Raw genomic sequence first — 20,178 nt, forward strand, 5'->3', positions numbered from 1 at the left:
GGCCACCAGACATCAACAGACCCCAGCTGTGGTGGGGCCACAGACCCAGACATGGTCCTCAGCAGCAGCCCCAGCTGAGATGTCACCATGGCCCCAAGTGGCAGTGCAGGCCACTCAGATCGGCATGGCCCCTGAGGGAGCATGGCCCCAGACACCAACCTGGCCCCAGGTGGCGGCCCAGAGTACAGGCCTCTCTGCATGGCCCTCAGTGGGGACAGGAGCCACAGTTATCAACCCATGGCTCCTCAGCTGCTTCAGGGCCTTGGACCAAGATGAGCCCTTGGCAGTAGCCCAGGCCCAGACATCACCTTGGTCTCAGGTGGCAAGCAGGCCATTCACATCAGCCTGTTCCTCACTACCCTCACCTCTTCAGATCTGCCTCTCCCCAGCCCATGAACGGCTCCACCTCTCCCACCTCCCCACCCCGTCCTCACTCACCAACCATAATGGTGTCTGACCGCCAGGTGCCATAGGCAGCAGGTGGTTCTAGTCGAGCCTGCCCCCGCCAGCCGCATGGCATGGTGCAGGGCTGTAGCTGTGTTGCAGCCCCACAGCCCAGGGCTGGAGTCCCCTGGTGGCTCCTAGTTGAGTCCTGCCCTTACCGACCACATGGCATGACACAGAGCTCTGCTCTCTACATTTTAAAAATTCTCAAAGTGTGGTGTGTGAGACAGGGAGAGAGAGAGACAGAGGAGGGGGGGAGAGAGAGAGAGAGATGTGGTTGGTCAGAGTAGCTTTTAGAGTGGGTTCTTCCCTCTGCTGCATACATGAGCTTCTAGCTGATTCTGTCCTCACCTCTCATCAATGGAATGCTGGGATTAGACTAGCCATGGCATCTGGGTCGTTTTGGTTTTTTATGGATTCCAGGGCTCAAAGCTCAGGTCTCCTGACTGCACGAGCACCTGTATTCACTGGGCCACTCTAGGGGCCCCTCCACCTTACCTTTTAAGTCAGGTTATGTCACTGAGCCCAGAGCTTTCTCTCTAGTCAGAGACCCCCAGGGGTCCTCCTGGTACTGCCTCCAAGTACTGGGATTACCGGCCCATGGGTGTCGGGGAGCTGAACTCAGATTCTCATGCTTGCCAAGCCACAAGTTTATGTGTGAATCAGTCAAACAGAGCTGGTTTGTTCTTACAGTCTACATAAACATAATACTGTGTTTCTTCCAACATCCCATCATGCAACAGTGATCCATGCACATTGGCCCTGGGCTCTGCCTGCCCATGCCCTCTAGGTGGCCGGGTGTTCCTTCCTCAGCTTTCTTCAGCCACCCAGAGAGGCATCAGAGTTCTCAAAGCTGCCACCCTGCTGTGGACGCCTGGCACAACACTTCACCGATTTCTGTCCATCAAGGGCATGACTGCCCTCCCCCGAGTTTCCTTTGTGCCTCGGGGGTGTTGGGATGGGGCCAAGGATACCGGCCAGCGTTTTTTACCCTGATCCTTCCTCATGTGCAAAAGCTGAAGCTTCACTTTAGATCAGTGTAGGGGGCTGGAGAGATGGCTCGGCAGCCAAGAGCAGGCTGCCCTTGCAGAGGACCCGAGTTCAGGTCCCAGCACTCACGTGGCAGCTCAAAATCATCCGTAACTTCAGGGGATCTGACATCTGAATTCTTTGGGCACCAGACATGAGTGTGATGCACACATGCAAGCAAAACACATATATAAAATATAAAAAGTGTGTGTGTGTGTGTGTGTGTGTGTGTGTGTGTGTGTGTGTGTGTGTAGAAGGTACAGCCCCAGCCACCCCTCCTGGGGGCCCCCATCCCCATCTTAATAACACCCCAGAGAAACAAATCACAAGGCCCACAACAAGGCTTCAAAAACAGGTTTACTGAAAGGAGAAACAACCACACATCCTAGGTGACAGAGTCACAGGTGATGTCAGGCCCCAGACGCACAGCAGCTACTGTTCCAGGGCCCTTCCCTGATCCTTAGGCAAAGCTGAGCTGACCCGAGAGGGCTTCTAAGAGCCACTCTCTGTCCAGAGCTCGGAGGCATTCCAGACAAACCACATCTTCCAAACAGGCTTGTGAGCGCAAGTAATTGGGCTGAAAAAGCACGTTCTGGTGTTTTTTTTGTTGGTCTCCATGCAAACACAAAAGATCCAGCCACAGAAAACGGTCCTGTGGGTGCCTCAGTGTCCACCACGAAACCCCTCTTTGAAGGTTAGCCATATGGGCCAAGGGGCTGTGAATGCCAGGGCCTCATTCTCAAGTTCTAAACCATGCCCTCCTATCTGTAGCTTCTCCTGGGAGACATCTATCCCACTCTTCCCCAGAACCACAGACTCGATCTATAACTGCAAATGGGTGATGATGACCTGAGGAGGTTGACACTCTGCCCAATCAGGACAGAAAGGCAGGGGCAGAAGGAGCTCAGCAGACCCAGACGCTCTGCCCAGCATCACATTACAGGTCAGGTGCTTGATGTCGCCCGTGCATCACTCTCTTGAGGAAGAGGCCCAAACTAGGTGTCCTGGGGTTCACAAAATCCTGACAGCCGAGGAGGATGGTTCCTCCCCACTAATGCCCACAAGTACTAAAAAGTGAACATACAATGCGCGGGTGTTGTTCCCAGCAAGCTTGGCGAGCAGACAGAGCCACTGGAGGACTGGGATAGAAAGCCGGCAGCTGGGGAGGCGCCCCGGCTGTCCAGCCCCAGCAGTGCCCAGCTCCCGAGTTCTTGGTGAAGGAACAAGTCTAACAAGTGCCTCCGAGCTCATCGCATGATGTGAGGAAGGGCTGGCTGACCAGCATCTGGCCAGGAACTGCCAAGCACCCACTCTATCGGCAGACATGCGGGAACAGGGAGGACCCAAGAGGAGGCGCAGGGATGCTGCGGAGCTGACAGCCCAGAGCAGAGGGGCCCAGGGTCTGAACACATGCCACAAACAGCCAGGCAGTGGATGCCAGAGGGACAAAGGTGAGTCAGGACCAAAGCAAGGAGTCTGGGACTCCCGGTACTGGCCTCCCAAGGGCGGACTTCAGATGCTGAAAGTCTGAGAAATGATAGCCAATGTCCTGCCACTGCCTCAGGGCCTGAACACATCAGGGCCTAAACAGACATCAGCAACATCCTCACACACAAGAACTGTCCCCACTAGAAAAACTTCCTGAGGCTTGCACCTGACCTCAACCACACACACACACAGCAGAGCAGGCCAAGTGTGGAGACCCACAAGAGGCCTTCTCTCCACCTTCCATGGACTCTGCAGCCTGAGGAGCAAAATGATAAGGCCAGCCAACAGTTCTCACATTGGGGGGGGGGGGTGGCAAGGGACAAAGACATCTATCTGCCTCCTGTAGAGTACCTGGGCCTGGCTGTTCCCTACACTGGGCAGCACTGTTTGTTCCACCTCCATCCAACAGTGATGCCAGCCCTTGTCAACCCTCACCTGCAGCAAATGGGGCATGCATTCAGGAAAGCCAATATGTGACTGGCTAATACGTGTGACCGCCCTTACTAAACTGGAAGTGCCTGGGGACACTTTAGAAAATTCCAAACTACAGCATCCCCACAGTAAGCCTCGGGGCCTGGGTAAAACGTATTCCTGATTTTCTCCAAACACAGCGAGACCAGAAGAGCAGCCACCTGCATGCCCAGCTGTCCGGTCTTCATAGTCATAGTCCCCACCGTCCAGAGCCTACCTCATTTGGCACAATAGGAACACTCATGACTAACAAAGGAAGTAACAAAAGGCTGGACTCCGTCCTGCAAAAGATGCCAGAGACCAGAACCCAGCCCCGGCAACTCGCTGCAGGCTGTCACAGCAAAAGCCAGTACCCCAAGCCAGTTCACAAGGGTCCTTTGCCCGCTACCTCCCGAGTCTGCAGGCCCTTCTGACAGGAAAGGCCTGCCATTGTTAGGGAGGGTACGGCCATCCTCGTGTGGCCGCCACCTTCCTAAGGTCTCTCACCAACAGGCTGAGTTCTGAACACCAAGTACAAGGGCTCACCCTCAGGGTTGAGCCGCCAGGGTGGGAGAGGCGGCCTAGAAGTCTGCTGAGGACTGGAAGTGATAGCGGGAGTTCCAAAGGTCTGAGCTCTTGGTCTCTGCCCCGGGGGAGACACTAATGTCCTCAGAAAGGGTTCCCCATACAAACATTAGCATGGCCCAGCACTCAGGGTCTCTGACCAGATGAGTCCTCAATTAGCAAAGATCCCAGTGCACTACCACACACAAGTGTGACCGTCTAGAAAGCGGCCCTCTCTCTCTGCTGACACCAACGCTGTGGGAGGCACCTGCACAAGCATGAGGTGAAAGCAACAGGGACGTGGTGTGCAGCAAGGACAGGCCCCACAAACAGACAGGGCCAGCTCTCCATCGTGTGTGTGGAAGACCAAGGGAGTGGTGTGTGGCTGCTGGGGACAAGCAAGTGGCTGGCCTGGCAGCTTGGCTCTAATGCTAGAGCAGGTGTGACGCAGAGGACACCAGGGGGCCAGGATGGAGGCAGCAGGGGCACTCCTTGGTGGCTCCTATCAGCCAGAACAGGAAAACAGGTCATGGTAGAATGCCCTTGTCTAAGCAAGTTAGTGAGGAAATAGAAACCCATCCAGGGTCCCTGGGCCCGATACTCCAAACTCCACTGAGGCCACCTTCCAGCTGTGACTGCCAGGTCATCCAAAGGGAACACCTCCCATGATCCATGGCGGCTGGGTCATAACCTTCCCTAAAGACAGATTCACTTTCTCCAGAGAACCTGAAGGCATCCATTTGACTCTCTGTGCCCCAGCCACCAGCTAGTCAGACTCCCCCTGGCCAACTGTTTACTCCCCCACGGTGCTCACTCCTCTCCCTCACAGCTACCGACAGATCAACTATACAAGAGTATGTTACACACTATACAAGAAGTGCCTCGGGGCCAACGGGGCCCTCGTGAGGAGGTGTGCGTTCATTTCCAAAGTGCATGCTTCCCCCACCCCAGGCCCCAGGGCAGCCTCTCCGCCCACGTGGAGGTCAGGAGGTGAGAGACTGGATGTTCCTGAGCATCTCATCAAAGGCCTGTGGCGACGGTGCATCGGCATTCTGGAAGGTGGCCTGAACTCTGCTGTACAAGCTGAAGGACTTCAGTTCCAGCCAGAGAAACCCAAAGCGGTCCTCATCAAACAGGACGAAGACTCCAGGAGTGCGCTCAGGACTGGTGAAGCCATGGCCAGCGATGAGGCCTGTGCCGTAGAAACTAGAGAGACAAGGGAGCATGCCATCAGAAGGCGCCCAGAGAGCAGGTGCCCACACCACATGGGGCACACATACAGTGCACACTGTGTTTTTCCAGAGCTCCAGCCATACCACAGCAGTTAGCCAGTAACAGCACCCAAGGAGGTGGGTTAACCCTTTCAGGGTTAGGGTCAGGCTCAGGTCCCTGACTGAACTCTGTCAAGGATAAGCACATGGGAGCCCCAAGGGCTCTGAGCCACTTAGGTAGTCTGTGTGCAAGAGACCAAGATTTGCCTATCTGTGGCCCAGAAAACATTGTGGCAACTGAGGTAGGAGTGCCAGGCAGGCCCGCCAGAACTCTCCTCCCACGCCCCTCCCTGTACCCAGGCACGTATCAACTGACAGACTGCTGAGGAGAGCAGAGAGAGCATCACACTGGATCAGAGGCTTCTCAGACGGGGGAGAAAAGCTTGTTCTTCTCCAGAAGGGTAATCAATGGCCACGGTACCTAGAGAGGGCCACAGAGGCTTCCTGCCTCAGAGTGCAGGGGCCTGGCCCTTACTGCCCTTTGTAGAATGGCTTGGATGATGGGGAGGGGGGGCCCCATCATGAGCTGAAGACAGTGGCCAGGGCTAAAGCCTAAGAGGCAAAGGTCGAGGAGGTCTGAGCGGCTGCCCAGCTGGCTGGGTTGTGGGTCAGATGCCCCCTCTCCCTCACCAGTGCGGGCACACATGACAAAAACCACCAAGGGGCTGTGTGACCTCAAAGGAGCAGAAACAGGTAGTGGGGGGGGGGGGGACAGGAAACAAGCGAAGAGCCTGGTGTTGCGATGTGTGCGATGGCGCCACCCACAGGACACCCAGGCACACTGCAGGACCGGAACCTTCTGCTCCACCCACTTGCCGAATCTGTGGGGCATTTTCCTTGTCTTTTTTTCACCTGACTAACCAAGTCAGTCATCTTTCCAGCCTTCTCCGTCGGTGCCACCTGAAGTGGCCCCACGTGCTAAAGGCTCTTGAGAAAAATCCCAGCCTGGGTCCTTCTATAGGGTGTTGCCTTGGATCTGCAATGCTGTGTGTCCCGCCCCACGCCACCCCCGGGCCCTAATGTTGTCCTGGAAGACTGTGGGGCCCTCAGCAGGCAGGGCCTAGCTGTAGGAAGGAATTTGCTGGGGACAGCCAAACCCCGTCTCAGGCCTATGCTCTGTTTCCTGCTCTGCATGTGAGCCTGCTTCTGCCACAGGCTGTAGGAACGCAGCCCAGCCTCCCTCCACAATGGCTGAAACCATGAGCCAAAAACAGACCTTGAGCCGGCAAGATGGCCCGGTGGGTAAAGGCACTCGCTATGCGGCCTGACCCCCTGAGTTCGATCCCTGGAGCCCACATAAAGGTGGGAGAGAACTGACTCCACACAGTTGTCCTCTGTCCTCCACGTGCACCATGGCGCGTGCACCCCGCCCGGACCCCCACATAACAAAACATCTAAAAACAGGCTTCTAAGCTGTGAGGCAGGGGGTCCTCACCATAGCCGGCAAGTCCGGGGATAGTCTTCATTCCTCGAGCTGACGCCCACGGGCAACACAAACGGCTGCCCCTGCCCAGTTGAGGCCGACTGCTCGGCGGCGGCGGCGGCGGCTGCCTCAGCTCCGCTGCCAGCCTCTTTGCTGTCCCCGGCGGCGGCGGCGGCGGCGGCAGCGGGTGGCGGCCCCTCGGGGCCCTTCGCGGAAGGCTCCCGGGGTGGGGCGGGGTCCTCGCCGGCCTCCTGCTGCTCCTGCCGCACCTGCTCGCGGACCTCCAGGACGATCCTGGAGAGTTCATTGAAGTTGCGGAGGTTCTCCACATCGGGCAGCTGGATGCGGCGATGCAGGTCAATCTCCACAGTCTGCTGCCCCGCGGGGATGTTGGGGTCGCCCTGAGGAAGGGACAGGTGGCAGTAAGCAGGGCTGAGAGGCCCAGGAAGACCTCCCGGCAGGCAGCGTGCTCAAGTTCTGCCAGGTCTTGCAGCGGCACCTCACAAGGCACTGGATGGAGTCTGAGGCTTCCCTAACCAATCAGCTCCCAAGAACAACCGTGATTCCAGTGAGCGATGCAAGACGCCCTGAGTGCAGGCTCACACAGATGTCTAGAGACCCCCGCCAGTGAAGCATGCGCACCCTCCCAGGGCCTGGCTGAGACCAGGCCAGAAGCTCAGCTCAGGCTGGTCTGACTGGAACAGTTTCTGAGCCTGACAGGAGGAAGCTCCCATTCCCTCCACTAGCCACTCCGTGGTGGTGAAGTGCTAAAACCCCAGGGGAGCAGTCAGGTATCATGAGGACCCTGACCCACAGCTCAGGGACATGGGCCACAGAAGCCCCCGATGGAGGCTTGGCTGCTCAGGACACAGTAGTAGCATCTAAAACCCACCTCCCAGAACTCGGTGACAGGTGAGCCCAGTGGCGGCAAAGTGGCCCTGGCAAGGCACAGCCACACGTGCAGCCAGCCAGCTCTTCAGAGCTCAGGAAGAGGGGCTTTATCTGAGGCTCAGATCCCAGCCCGGACCACAAGAGTGCCCACACCGACATGCGCTGTGAGGCTGCCCGCTAGGGCAGTGGGTCCCAGTGAGGCTGCACAAGGATGTTAGTTAGGCAGCCTTTCCCAAGTTCCTGCTCATTCAGAACCTAGGAAGTCTGGGTCATCAGCGGAGAGGGCCTAAAAATCAGCACGCCCGGCAGCACCGGCAGGGTCCTCGTTCGCTGGATCCCGGGTCTCTGGAGCACAGTGGACTCATGCCTGCCCACCAGACGGCTGTGAGACACCGGTACGGCTCACCGTGATCTTGGTGCCCCTGGCCCGTGAGCCGTGGAAGCTGAGCATCACGATTTCCAGGCCGTGGCTGCCATAGGTGCCCTTAAAGAGGCCGGGCTTGATGAGGTCATCGGGGTGGCTGGGTGGGAGGTAGATCCGGCGGTAGGTCAGGCAGTTGCTGCAGGGGCGTAGACAGAAGAAGCAAGGGGCTCAGCCTGACTGGACGGGTGTCCTCCGTGCCTGGGCAGCCCCCTAGACTAAGCCCCCAGCTCTTGGGCACAGCACTCCTGGCACCGATGTGCACCCTCAGGGCCTAGGAGGGGCAAGCCCAGGAGCACGGCACAGCTCACCGTTACCCTCAGGAAAGGAGCCCATGCCCCCAGCACAGGGAGGGGTCATGGTCAGGCATGGAGCCAGATGCCAGGAGGAGGCCAAGACCAGGCTACCCAGAGCCACCTGGCTTCAGCACACACTGGCCACTGACACCTATACTAGGGTGACAATACCACAGTAGGGGTAGAGGGTACGAGTGTGCTCACAGCACCCACAGAGATAGGGGGCCTACATTCACAATACTCAGAAAGGGGGGACTAAGTCCACAGTACCCACCCAGAAAAAGGAGACCTGAATTCATAGTATCCAAAGAGGGGAATCAACTATATTCACAGTACCCAGAGAAGAAGGACTGCATTCATAGTCCCCACAGAATGGGAACCGCATAGTCTCTATAGAAACAGGCCACCCTCACCCAAAGAGAGGGCGGTACTCACACCTCCAGCGAGGTGAACTACTTTCACAGTACCAAGAGACTGCGCTCACAGCACCCCAGAGGCCCTGACTCACTCGTACTGACTGGTGTAGATGAACTTCATCAGAATCAGCTCCTGCATGTGCTCGTGGAAGATGTCTTCCAGCGTGCGGCCCCACTCCTCCCTCAGCCATGTCCGAAACTCCTTCAGAGAACAAGGGCACGGCAGTCACCACAATGGAAGGAGAGAGGCTGCTGTATGATGCTGACCGAACGAATACTTCCAAGCCGAAGGGGCTGGCCGGTGGGCAGGTATGAGCCAGAGTTGGTGAGCCCCTGGGATGTGGGTCTGAGGATGGCCCACCTGTGATAAAGGACAGGGTCCTCACCTTCCCAGGGCACACAGCCTCAGACTCCCAGGAGGGGGCAGCAAGGTCACAGGGTTCCCTTAGGCAAGGCTGGGATCAGAGCTCCTGTCCTGGGCAACATGTGCCCATGGTGGGAGACTGGTATCCATACTGATCCAGCTTGACCCTGCACCACCCAAGAGACCTGAGGCAGCGGGAAGAGTGCAGGCCCAGCAGAGCCCCATCCTAACCCCAGCCAATGAGAAACAGCCCCTGATCGGCCAGGACAGGCCACCCAGACCCTGCTCAGGACAACCCCTGCCCAAAGGTTTGATTCTACATAATTAACTGACATAGGCTTCCAAACCTGACCTGGCCTTTCCCGTGACTAGCATGAGCTCCACAAATGGAGGCAAAAGCAATTCGCAAAATTAAGAAAGCTACAATCTTGGGACGGGTTTCTTTAACATGTCACTGCAGGAACCCAGAAGCCATTGCAGGGCCCAAAGGAAGCCAGAGGCACAACACGAAATCTTACCAATTTCTGTTTCCAGCATCTTGTACAAAGTAGAGCTTGAAATCACACAAGCCCTGTGTACAGGGCCGCTCCTGTGCAAGCCACAGAACAAACTGAGCAGAGGCAAGGCCTGAAGGAAAAGTCAGGTACTCCGCCCTGTCAAGGCTACAAACTGACCTCTGGGTCCAGCACCTCATGGAACCATACAGAAATGCAAAGACTCCAGACACATGGACAAAACAGGTAGATGCCAGGACTCTTAATACCGTCCATCCACAGACTAAGACATAAGGAGCAGTGGGTGGGTCCCTAGAGTCATAAGACAGACAGGACCACAATCTGGCCCATTTTCAACAAGGATGTCCAAGCTCTGGTTGAAAGTCTTCAACCAACAAGTCACCCCTTCCTTACACGACACACACAAGAGGCAACAGACATGACCACAAATCAAAACCGGTCCGCCTCGATCCCAAGGGAGGGGTTGAAACACTAACAGTTGGTCTCCATGCTTCTGTTTAAACAGAGGAAAAGGGGTTGGGGATTTATCTCAGAGGTAGAGCGCTTGCCTAGCAAGCGCAAGGCCCTGGGTTCGGTCCTCAGCTCCAGAAAAAAAGAAAGAGAGAGAGAGAGAGAGAGAGAGAGAGAGAGAGAGAGAGAGAGACAAGAGAGAGAGAGAGAGAGAGAGAGAGAGAGAGAGAGAGAGAGAGAAGGGAGGGAGGAAGGGAGGGAGGGAGGGAGGGAGGGAGGGAGGGAGAGAGAGAGAGAGAGAGAGAGAGAGAGAGAGGAAGAAAGAAAGAAAGAAAGAAAGAAAGAAAGAAAGAAAGAAAGAAAGAAAGAAAGAAAGAAAGAAAGAAAGAAAGAAAGAAATGTGCTTCATCAAACAGAGGAAGGAAAGGTTGTCTGCAAACTGGGGTAAGGCTTTTTAAACTACCCCCCAAAACCCCAGCACTCAGGAGGCAGAGCTAGGTGGATCTCTGAGTTGGAGGCCAGCCTGGTCTATAGAGCAAGATTCCAGGACAGTCATCAAAACTACACAGAGAAACCCTGTCTCAGAAAAAAATAAATAAATAAATAAATAAATAAATAAATAAATAAAACAAAAAAAAATTGTTTTAAAATTAGGCCCCACTGACATTAAACTCCTCATGCTGAAGAGATGGCTCAGTGACTAAGAGCATTTCCTGTTTTCCAGATGACCAGAGTTCAGTTCCCAATACCCACATCTAGCAGCTCACAATGACCTATAACTCCAGATCCAGGTGATTTGATTCTCTCTTCTGAACTCGGACAAATATTCACACAAGCGCACGCGCACACACACGCGTATATTAAAAATAAAAATTTCAAAAGGCAGAGGCAGGCAGATCTCTGTGTGCTGGGCCAGCCCAATCTACAAAGTAAGCCCCAGGACAACCAGGCTGGCTTAATTAAGACTTAGTAAAACCTGTCCCACCCTCAAAATTAAACCTTTCATTACAGTGGCTGGTCTTGTGGAGGAAACATTTTTCATAAAAACCAAATAGGTAACAAACAAAATAAAAGCAATCAAATGGGAGCAGCAAAGACTTCATCAGAAGCACACTGAGCGGACTGGAGTGAACACCACTGAGAAGCCAAGGTCTCCACTGCTCAGAGCCAAGGTCTGCAGCCACCAGGGCAAGCCCCAGCTACACGAGGACAGCACCAGGGCCTGGAACACAGCTCAGGAGTGACTGTCATATCCATCCAGGGGACACGCTGTGCCTGGCACTCAGCAATCACCATCATGCTCCCGGGAGCCCTGGGAGACGGCCAAGGATGACGACATGGCCAAACTTCCTCCTCTCCCGGCACCTCTGCTCTCCCCAGCTCTCTCGCACCCCCAGAGGCCACTGTCTCAAGGAAAGGGGGCTGGTTTAGCTGCTGTAAAGAAAAGTTCGGGCAGTGTCTCTGGACCCCTGGGATGGACATGCCTGTCTGGGATGTGACTAGAGATCTACACTTGTTACCAGGGCTCAGAGCCAAGGAAACCCAGAACTTATGAACACAGGATGTCTTTGGCTCATTCCTCACGAAGACACTTCAGCTCTCAGGAAAGCACCTGCTCCTGTTTCAGCCAGGAGCGCACTGTGTTGGGAGCCTTTAGAACCCCTCAAATCCCATCCCATTTTTCCAGAAAATGAGCCCATGACCTCTAAGGACTTCACAGCTGAGGGCTTCGTAAATGAGAATTCCAACAATCTCAGAGGGGCAGCAAGTCATGACCGCAGGAAACCGAAGTTTAGTGGCAGTGTTGGGGCAGGGACGCCACCAAGTGCAAGCGCTGTTCACTGGAACTCTCCTGTGGGTCTCTGGCCACCAGGAACCCTGGAAACTCAGAAAATGGCTACAGATGCACACCCATCATAAACAGCTCCACCAGACACCCACATTCAACAATCTCAAGTTGTCCTTAGTGGTGGTGCAAACTTAGATGCTCAAAAATCAAAGCTCAAAGCTCAAACCTCAAAAGCAACATAAACTCACTTGTGCAAGTGGCAGGAAGCCAAGCACACATGGGTATCCACTGTGCTGCCATGCTCTAGAACCCCAGGCCACCAGGTCCCCTGTGTGGAGAAAATAGCCCTGAGCAGCTTTCAGGGGGCCCCTGCATCACACGTCTAGACACAGCTTCTAGAGGTCTAAGTGGGTGGGATCCCACTAGAATGTGCTGGGAGAGCAGGGATTTCCAACTGCTGGGGGAAAAGAAGCTATGTCATGCACATGTCCGCGTGGATGCTGCTTTAAGGTGGACCACAGACACGCTCTGCACAGAAGGAGTTGGCATGACAACGTGCAGCAATGATGCTGGCTATGAGGTGGCAGTTCCAAATGATGGGACCTCCCGTGCCTCTGCTTCAACCAGCAGGAGGCCAGGTTCGCGCCCACGAGAAAAGACAGCCAGGCATACAAACATCTTTCCACAGCCTCCCTCCTAGACCCCAGGACTCACCTCCTGCCTCCCACCGGACATCCTGTGGTGGTCTGTCTGGTTGCACTTGGTGGAGAACTCATCTCTCTTCACGATCTTCAGTGTGACCACAGAAGGAAAAGGACCAGGAGGATCAATGAGTCCTAATGTCCACCACCCTCCCCACCAAACCCACTGAGACCCAAACATGTCAAGTCTGATGTGCAGGCCTGTAATTCCATCTACTTGAGAGGCTGAGGCAGGACATTCCAGGTTCTGCCTGGACAAGAGGGTGGACTCCAGATGGGGATGGGCAACTCAGGGAAACTGTCTCAAAATAAAAGGAGGGCTGGAGCATGTCACTCGGTGGTGATGGTGATGGCTGTCAGTGAGATGCCTGCAGTGGAAGCATGAGGACCTGGGTGGTCATGTGGTGGCACAGCTTGGAACCTCAGAGCTGGGGAGGCAGAGACAGGGCGATCCCTAGGGCTCGCTAGCCAGCCGAGCATCATTGGCCAGCCCCGGGTCACGGCAAGAGACCCTGACTCAAAACACAAGAGGGACGGCTCAGAGGTAACAACACCACCTGAGGTGGGCCCCACCACCACATGGGTGCACACACCAGCTCACATACATCCACACACAGGTGAATATATGCACACATGCCCACCCAAATAAATTTTCTGAGGGGCTAGTGAGATGGCCTGGCAGGTAAAGGCACTTGTCATCAACCAAGCCTGAAGATCTGAATTTGATCCTTAAAACGTACATAGTAGGAGAGAACTGACTCTCATAAGTTGTCCTTTGACCTTCAAATGTGCACTGTGGCATGTACATTTGCACGCGCGCGTGTGCGCGGACACACACATACACACACACACACACACACACACAGGTTGATTTGTCTTTTTTTTTTAACTTTCAAAACAAAAAAGACCCAAATGCATCTGTAACACGCCATTGGAAGACAGCCAGAGCCCCATCTCCCGGCATGTGCACTTCCAGAGGCAGGCACGGCATTTCCCCCACTGGGCTCACGGGAGCCAGCTTCAGACTGGAGCATGTGCCTGCACACTGACGCACCAGCCAGCAGAAGGCCAGAAACTGGCCTACGGGGAGAAGAGCACAGCTCCAGGCAAAAGGGAGTTCCGGGGGCCCCGGCAACCTCCATCTTCACACAGACACACACGGCGTCGGGGAGACCCTTTCCTCACACCACTGAGCTGGACAAGCCTCAGCCTACAGCCAGGGGTCATAGTAGAACTGTGACAGACCACAGCTAAAGGCGCCATGGCACACGTTCCTGGCACCCACCAGGATGGCATGGGACCGTGACAATCAAAGGAGGATGGCCCTTCAGTTACGCATGCCTGTGTCACGTCACAGGGGACCTCGCTCTCCTCTACCTGGATGTGGCCGTTGTGGGGCCCTTTGTGGCCGTACATACACTCCACCGTAGCTGACTTCCTCTCCATCAGGTGGATTCTAAACAGTGGCTTGAATCGCATGGGGTCACCAACATGGGGGTCATGAGGAGGCAGGTACATCCAGCCGATGATGAACAGGCCATCCACCTGCAGCAAGGAGACAGTGGGTCACGCCAGGCAGGGTTGTCCTCTCCTTCAGCCCACAACTGCACATCAGAGCCTGTGGCTGCAGCCAGGATCCTGCAACCTCCGCATCCAGGAGCTGAGGACCCTACGGCTGCCTGAGTGTCTTTCAGCAGTCCAGGAGCACAGCGAGAAGGCTGATGGACTGCTTACAACAAATCTGTGTGCACTTGCAAAGTAACATCTGGCTTTTCAGTCTCCTCTACTGAGCCAAGAAACGGTGCTGCCGCTCTCCAGTGTGGGCACCTCCTGCTCGCACGAGAACCACCACGAGGCTCCCACTCACCACCACGTTCAGCAGTCCTCCATACGGCCCGATGTCTGGCTGCCACAGCCCCAAAATGTGTCTGTATCGGTGAAGCACTGTGGGGAGAGAAGGAGCACTATTACCCAGCATGCTCCACTCACCCAGTATGCTCCTGAGGCACAGGAAACACCTCCACCATAAGCCACTGGAGATGCCAGTCCAGCCTGTGCCTGTCACCATGGCCACTGCTTCTGCTCAGAATGATAGATGAATGAATCAGGGTGTTCCTAAAGGTCCTGACTGCCCGGTGCAGGGGCATGGAGTCTCTGAAGGCCACACAGTCACAGAAGGCTACTGAGCACAGCCTACACTCAGGCTGACCAGGCAGGACCACAAAGGGATAGGGGCCAGAGGCCTTGGCCTGGGGTGCAGGGTGAGGGACAGCCCAGCCTTTGACGCTGTTTAAGAACTGCTACCACCCCTAGGTTCAGCCCAAGACCATCACGGGGGATTCTAAAGACAAGATATGGATCATCTTCTGCCCAGGGTCAGGCTCAGGCTCTCTGACTTTTGGAAACGATGAAGCGGCCGTGATTGACGGATGCTCACACCCGAGCTACTGACAAACAGCTCAGAGACACATGCCAAACTCAACACAAGGAAGAGTCCAGGGAGGGGCCAGGCACGGGGCACACTAATGTGGACATTTTAGTCTGAATGCATCAAACACCAGCCACATCCTCAGCAACTCTAACAAGTAGGAGGCTGGCTAGTTAGCCTGGGATGCCACCAGCCATTTCCAAAGAACTACAAGAATACCCAGACTGCAGGGACACTGACCCACGGGGACCAGAGCTTCCTAAGACTGCCTTGGCCCCTGTCTCTAAACTCACAAGCATGGCAGGCAATATCAGAGCCCAGAGTGCAGGGTGATCCGGGCACACTCCAAAGAATGGCCACTGTGTCATCCTGCAGCATATATAAAGGGCCGGTGCAAAAGGGAAAAAGTAACATTTTGTCATCATTTATAGTTGAAAAATAGAAAAGCTGGAGAAATCACCCATTTTAGAATCATTTTAGAAAACACTGCAACTCACAAACTCATTAGTGACGGTGTGCCATGGGAACAGGAAGGACATGCCACAGATGACTCCATCTGGTGGTGCATTAACTTACACATAAACCCTGGAGAAGAAGCCAGCCTCCTCCCTTTGCTCACACCAACAAGAGAGCTGGACACCCAGAGGAGAAGAAACCAGCTGCTTCTCCCGGCAGCCAGTCTACAGGTGCTTACAAAGTCAACTGAAACACTAACCCTGCCTCCCAGGGTGAGTCCTGTGCTATCCCAAGTGATAGCCTCGGCTTGCCCAGAACAAAAAGTCAGTTAAGCAATATTCAGAAAAACAGCCCAAACATGGCCCCCACCAAAGACAGAAAATAACTGAATGCGTTTACGTCTTCAGGTCTGCCTGCAGACAGTGGGTGAGCCTGAGTGGCCCCACACTTCCCTCTTGTCCAAAAGGAAAAATGCAACTGATAAGCCTCTCGTCCTAGTCACTGGGTCAAAGCCAGAAGCGCCATAGTGCACAAGAATGAGAAATGAGCCCACTCTGAGTGTCTGCTTTTAGACTTTCTGGTGCGCTCCCCGTCTCTCTGGGAGCATCGATGTTAGAGGCTTCTTAGGGAGGGAGGATCTGGACCTCTCTCTACAGGAGGCCTCCCACCATACTCCACTGTACAGCCCAAGGTTCACAGGGGCCATCCATATCCTCTTACCACAGGCCAGGCCATGTCCTCAATCCTGCCCCTGCCTCAGAACTCTGGCACATCACCCACAGGCCTGGCCCCCACAGTCACTCCAAGTGACCTGTAAGTTCAGAACGCTCTGCAGTTCCCCTCAACCCACACAAGGAAGGTTGACAGCACCAACCAAAGACACAGGTGTCCCTGAACGCTCTACAGAGGCCAGTCACAGGCATTCCACAGACCTACGTCTGCCTGGGACAGTCCCACACTCGGGAGACCTCTCATCACCTCTCCACCCCAGGAGCCTGGGATCCAAGGGACTTTACACATAAGTCCCAACACAGACCCCCGTGGGTGACAATAACCCAGAGAGGGCCAGGTCCCAAAGCCTTTGTGTGCAAGGCATCACAGCAGGCTGGTGAGAAAACACACCTCAGAGCGCAGCTGACACGTGCTAAGTGCCTGGAAGCCAGAGGCATGAGGGCTCCAGGTCAGATAGTGGGGTTCATTTTCTTCTTTTCTGGCACTCAGAGGCCATGGGCTACCAGGGGCTCACCACCAGCGACGGTTCTTGTAGTGCCCAGGCTTTCCGAGCCCCTACCAAGTTGTGTGTGACTCAGATGCACTCAAACCTTGGCAGGACAGCAATTCCGCCACTCTGCTGCCAGTGACAAGCGGCAGGACCACCAAACAGGAGGCTAAAAAAACCCAGGCACTCAGCAGTACCTCCCAGGAATGAAGGAGAAGGCCCTATGCTCTCCAGATCTCCTGGGAGGGCTGGGCTTCCATGCTGTTCCAGAAGAATTCCATGGCTGCAGCAGGACCGGGGGTGCAGAAGATCCTTGGCCCTGCACGGGGTCAGTTGTTCCCATGGCTTCCCAGAGCCACCTCCTCCCTGTGGGGCTGGCAGGACCTGCCAGTCTCGCTCTCCAGAGCTCTCCGCTCAGCAGGGAGGGCTGGCTGGCTCAGGACACAGTGTTCTGGAAACACTGTCTCTACTCTGCAAACTGCCAGCCCTCCCAAGCTCAGTCTTGGCCAGGTCCCGTGCCCTCCCCTGCCCAGGGCTTCCCATACCCCTGGTCATGACCTTGACAGTTAGTCTACCTCTGTGCCAGCCAATACAGCAAAGGTGTTTGTTAGTGGCTATTCAGAGTGCCCACACGCCACTCAGGAGCACACCAGACAAAGGCAAGCGTCTCACAGAGCTCCCACAGGGAGTCAGGAACTGGTGTCCAGTGTAGCTATGTGCCCGGCCCTTGACAGCACGCTGGGAAACAGCACAAGCTTGTCTATTCATTCTACCGCTTTTATTAGAGGGGAAATGGCCATTCATAACTTTTGTTTGGGGTTTTGTTGGAGATATGACTGGCCTCACACTTACTATATAGTCAAACTATATAGTACAATATAGTTAAACTAATCCTCCTGCCTCCTCCACCGGCCTCCTAATCCTCTACCAGGAGCTGGGGTGGCAGGCTGGGCCACCACTCCCAGCTCTGATCTCTTTCCTATGTATTGGGTGCTCTGTCTGCACGCATCTCTGCAGGCCAGAAGAGGGCGCCAGATCTCATTATAGATGGTTGTGAACCACCATGTGGTTGCTGGGAATTGAACTCAGGACCTCTGGAAGAGCAGTCAGTGCTCTTAACCTCTGAGCCATCTCTGCGGCCACTCTGATTTCCTTCTTGACACCTGAAATTCACTCTCCCTGTGTCGAGGAAAACTTCCAGGACTCAGTCAGAGCAGGAAGTCAGGTGACTTTTTGAAAACTTCATTAGAATTTTGTCTGTCTGTCTGTGTCCACACACCACTGTCGGAACGTGGAGTTGAGACAATTTGATGGAGTCGGCCCCTCCCACCCTTTCGTGAGCTCCTGAAACTGAACTCGGGTAATTGGGCTTACAAGGCAAGCACGTCTACCCACTGGGCCGTTTTGTTGGCCCAAGAATCCAGTTCTAAAGCAGCAGCAGTGGTTTCCTGCGTCTGACGGGGGCTGGGGGGCTGGGGAAGGGTGATTTTTCTGTGAGTTCACACGATTAACTGACAAACTTAGAGGGTGGTTTACATTTCATTGGGTTTTTTTTTTTTTTTGCTTGCTTTTCTTTATTTTGTTTTCTGAAAGTTGTCCTACTCTATAGCTCAAGCTGTCCGAGAACTCACCGCCATCCTCCTGCCTCAGCTTCATGAGTGCTAGGCTCACAGGCATGTGGCACTGAGCCCAGTTACATGTTATTTTGGAATGGAGGAGCTTTAACGGCCTCTACACTGCCTTCTGCTCTACCTGAATTTTTCTGTCACTGCCCTAAAAAATATAGGTAAGATATGCCTGCCCCAAACCACTGTGACCGGTGCTGCCCAGGGCCCTAGAAGCTACTGTGGAAACGCAGCCCACGCGTACAGAGCTTAGGCTACCACCCAGCATGGCCCACCACGGCAAACCACAGACCACAGCTGCAACGAGCAAAGGAGGGAAGGAGAAAAGGCCCGGGGTCAGCGTCTCCCCCAGGCCAGGAAGTGAGCCTGTGGCCGTCCATGCAGCAGGAGCAGCAGCCACAGCGCAGGGGGGTGGGGGTGGGGGGGTACGTACGGCAGGTGTACACATCTCTGTACTCCATGTGCTCGTAATCGGGGAGGATTTTCATGAAGCGGCCTGACTTCACGCGAGGGTTTATACCTGAACGGACACAGCAGGAAAGGCTGAGGGTCCCCTCTCACGGGCGAGCAGATGCCATGTGATTCGGCACCTCCTCCTCCTGCCTCTCCTACAGCTGCTGCAGGGCAGACTACGGGGCAGGTTTCTCTGTTTACTGCAACTCACGGAGGCCATAAACTCAGGGGGCCCCTGGGACCTCCTTTCTCCCTTGTCACAGCTCTTTGGGGCCTAGAAGTGGGAGAGCAGGGGTGGCTGATGGGTCCCTAGAGAGTGGGACAGGGTTCCTTCCCTACAAAGACACTGGCCCACAGCCAGCTTCAGGAGCTCCCTGTCCCCGTGCTGTGTGTTTAAGGTGACGTCACACCTGTCATTGCTCACTCTAGGCTGACCAGCCTGGTCACCTGTTCAGGGACGCAGACGGACTCTCTTCAACCATTGGTCCCAGAGTTTAGCGGTGGTCACGCAGGCTTTTAAAATCTCAGCTCCCACAATGCAGGAGTCACCCCTCAAGTATGCTCTGGCCAGGGCAGACCAAAGCCCCGTGCATGCGCTAGGAGGCAGGCAGAGGATGGGCTCTGGGCTGCAGCGCATTCACAGAGCCAAACAGCAGAACCCTGCTGTCCTCACCTGCCTGCCTCCACCCACATCGGCAACACTGTCTCCAGGCCCTGTACCCAGGTGGTTTCTCCCACAGGACAGAGGAGCTCAGCTGAGGAACCCCATCTCTGTGTGCTCCCTGGGCTCCCACAGGACACTGACACCTGGGCAGTGTCCACAGCTGCGTCCCTGTGAAGATAAGATGCCTGGTGCTCATAGCTCCCAAGGAGCAAGCTGTGTCTGCTGGCTCAGGATGATGATGAGGGTCGGGAAGCCACACTCAGAGCAGTCAGAAGGGGACGGCATCACCCAAAATATGAATGGCAGCCACTTGGCCACATTGTGGGACATATGAGCCACACAGGCTCTGGAGAGAGGCTGACTGGGGACACGGGATGCTGAACACTTGGGGGGGGGGGTGTTTAGAAAGTAAAGGAGCTGGTGAAATGAGAAATGACCAGGCGTTAACACGCTTACAGAAAAGGGAACGTAGAGCTCCAGAAGGATGGGAAGCATGGTGCACTGGCAGCCACTCTGAAAATTGGGGGAGTTGATGGCAAACAGGGCTCTGCTTCTCATTTCCTGCAAGCTGTCTACATCTCACCAGGCTGCAGGCCCAACTGAACTCCAGAAGACCAGAGTGTTCCTGCCCAGCCCACACTGCACAGTGCCGGCCTCTGGTAACAGGGGCAAGCTGTAGCTGGGCAGGAGGCAGCACCATTGTGTTACAGCAAGCAGACAACCGTTCACACTGACAGACAGAGTGCTCCCAACACAGGAATAGATGTTTGGGGCAACAGATACGCCAGTCACCCTGACCTGACCAGTATACGCTGTGTACA

General features: G+C 55.1%; 1 protein-coding gene across 4 annotated transcripts in view; it reads right to left on the bottom strand.

Annotated features, from left to right (window-relative positions):
- Positions 1-1,812: 1,812 nt before the first annotated feature.
- The window catches only part of Fbxo31 (F-box protein 31), a 33,718-nt gene continuing 15,352 nt past the window's right edge, over positions 1,813-20,178 (bottom strand). For 2 of the 4 annotated variants that reach the window (XM_076572223.1, XM_006990142.4), the window contains 7 exons: positions 14,380-14,456; positions 13,890-14,057; positions 12,526-12,600; positions 8,786-8,895; positions 7,967-8,120; positions 6,682-7,070; positions 1,813-5,181 (listed from right to left, as the gene is read on the bottom strand). In XM_076572223.1, coding sequence (XP_076428338.1) covers positions 4,959-5,181; positions 6,682-7,070; positions 7,967-8,120; positions 8,786-8,895; positions 12,526-12,600; positions 13,890-14,057; positions 14,380-14,456 — 1,196 coding nt within the window. In that variant the 3' untranslated portion in view covers positions 1,813-4,958. Of the gene's footprint in view, positions 5,182-6,681; positions 7,071-7,966; positions 8,121-8,785; positions 8,896-12,525; positions 12,601-13,889; positions 14,058-14,379; positions 14,457-16,812; positions 18,597-18,673; positions 18,761-20,178 lie in introns of those variants that run through there. The other 2 variants (XM_006990141.4, XM_042277789.2) reach the window with 2 other exon arrangements.

The sequence above is a fragment of the Peromyscus maniculatus genome, chromosome 5 (genome assembly GCF_049852395.1).
Source record: "Peromyscus maniculatus bairdii isolate BWxNUB_F1_BW_parent chromosome 5, HU_Pman_BW_mat_3.1, whole genome shotgun sequence".
NCBI classification, from domain to species: Eukaryota; Metazoa; Chordata; class Mammalia; order Rodentia; family Cricetidae; genus Peromyscus; species Peromyscus maniculatus.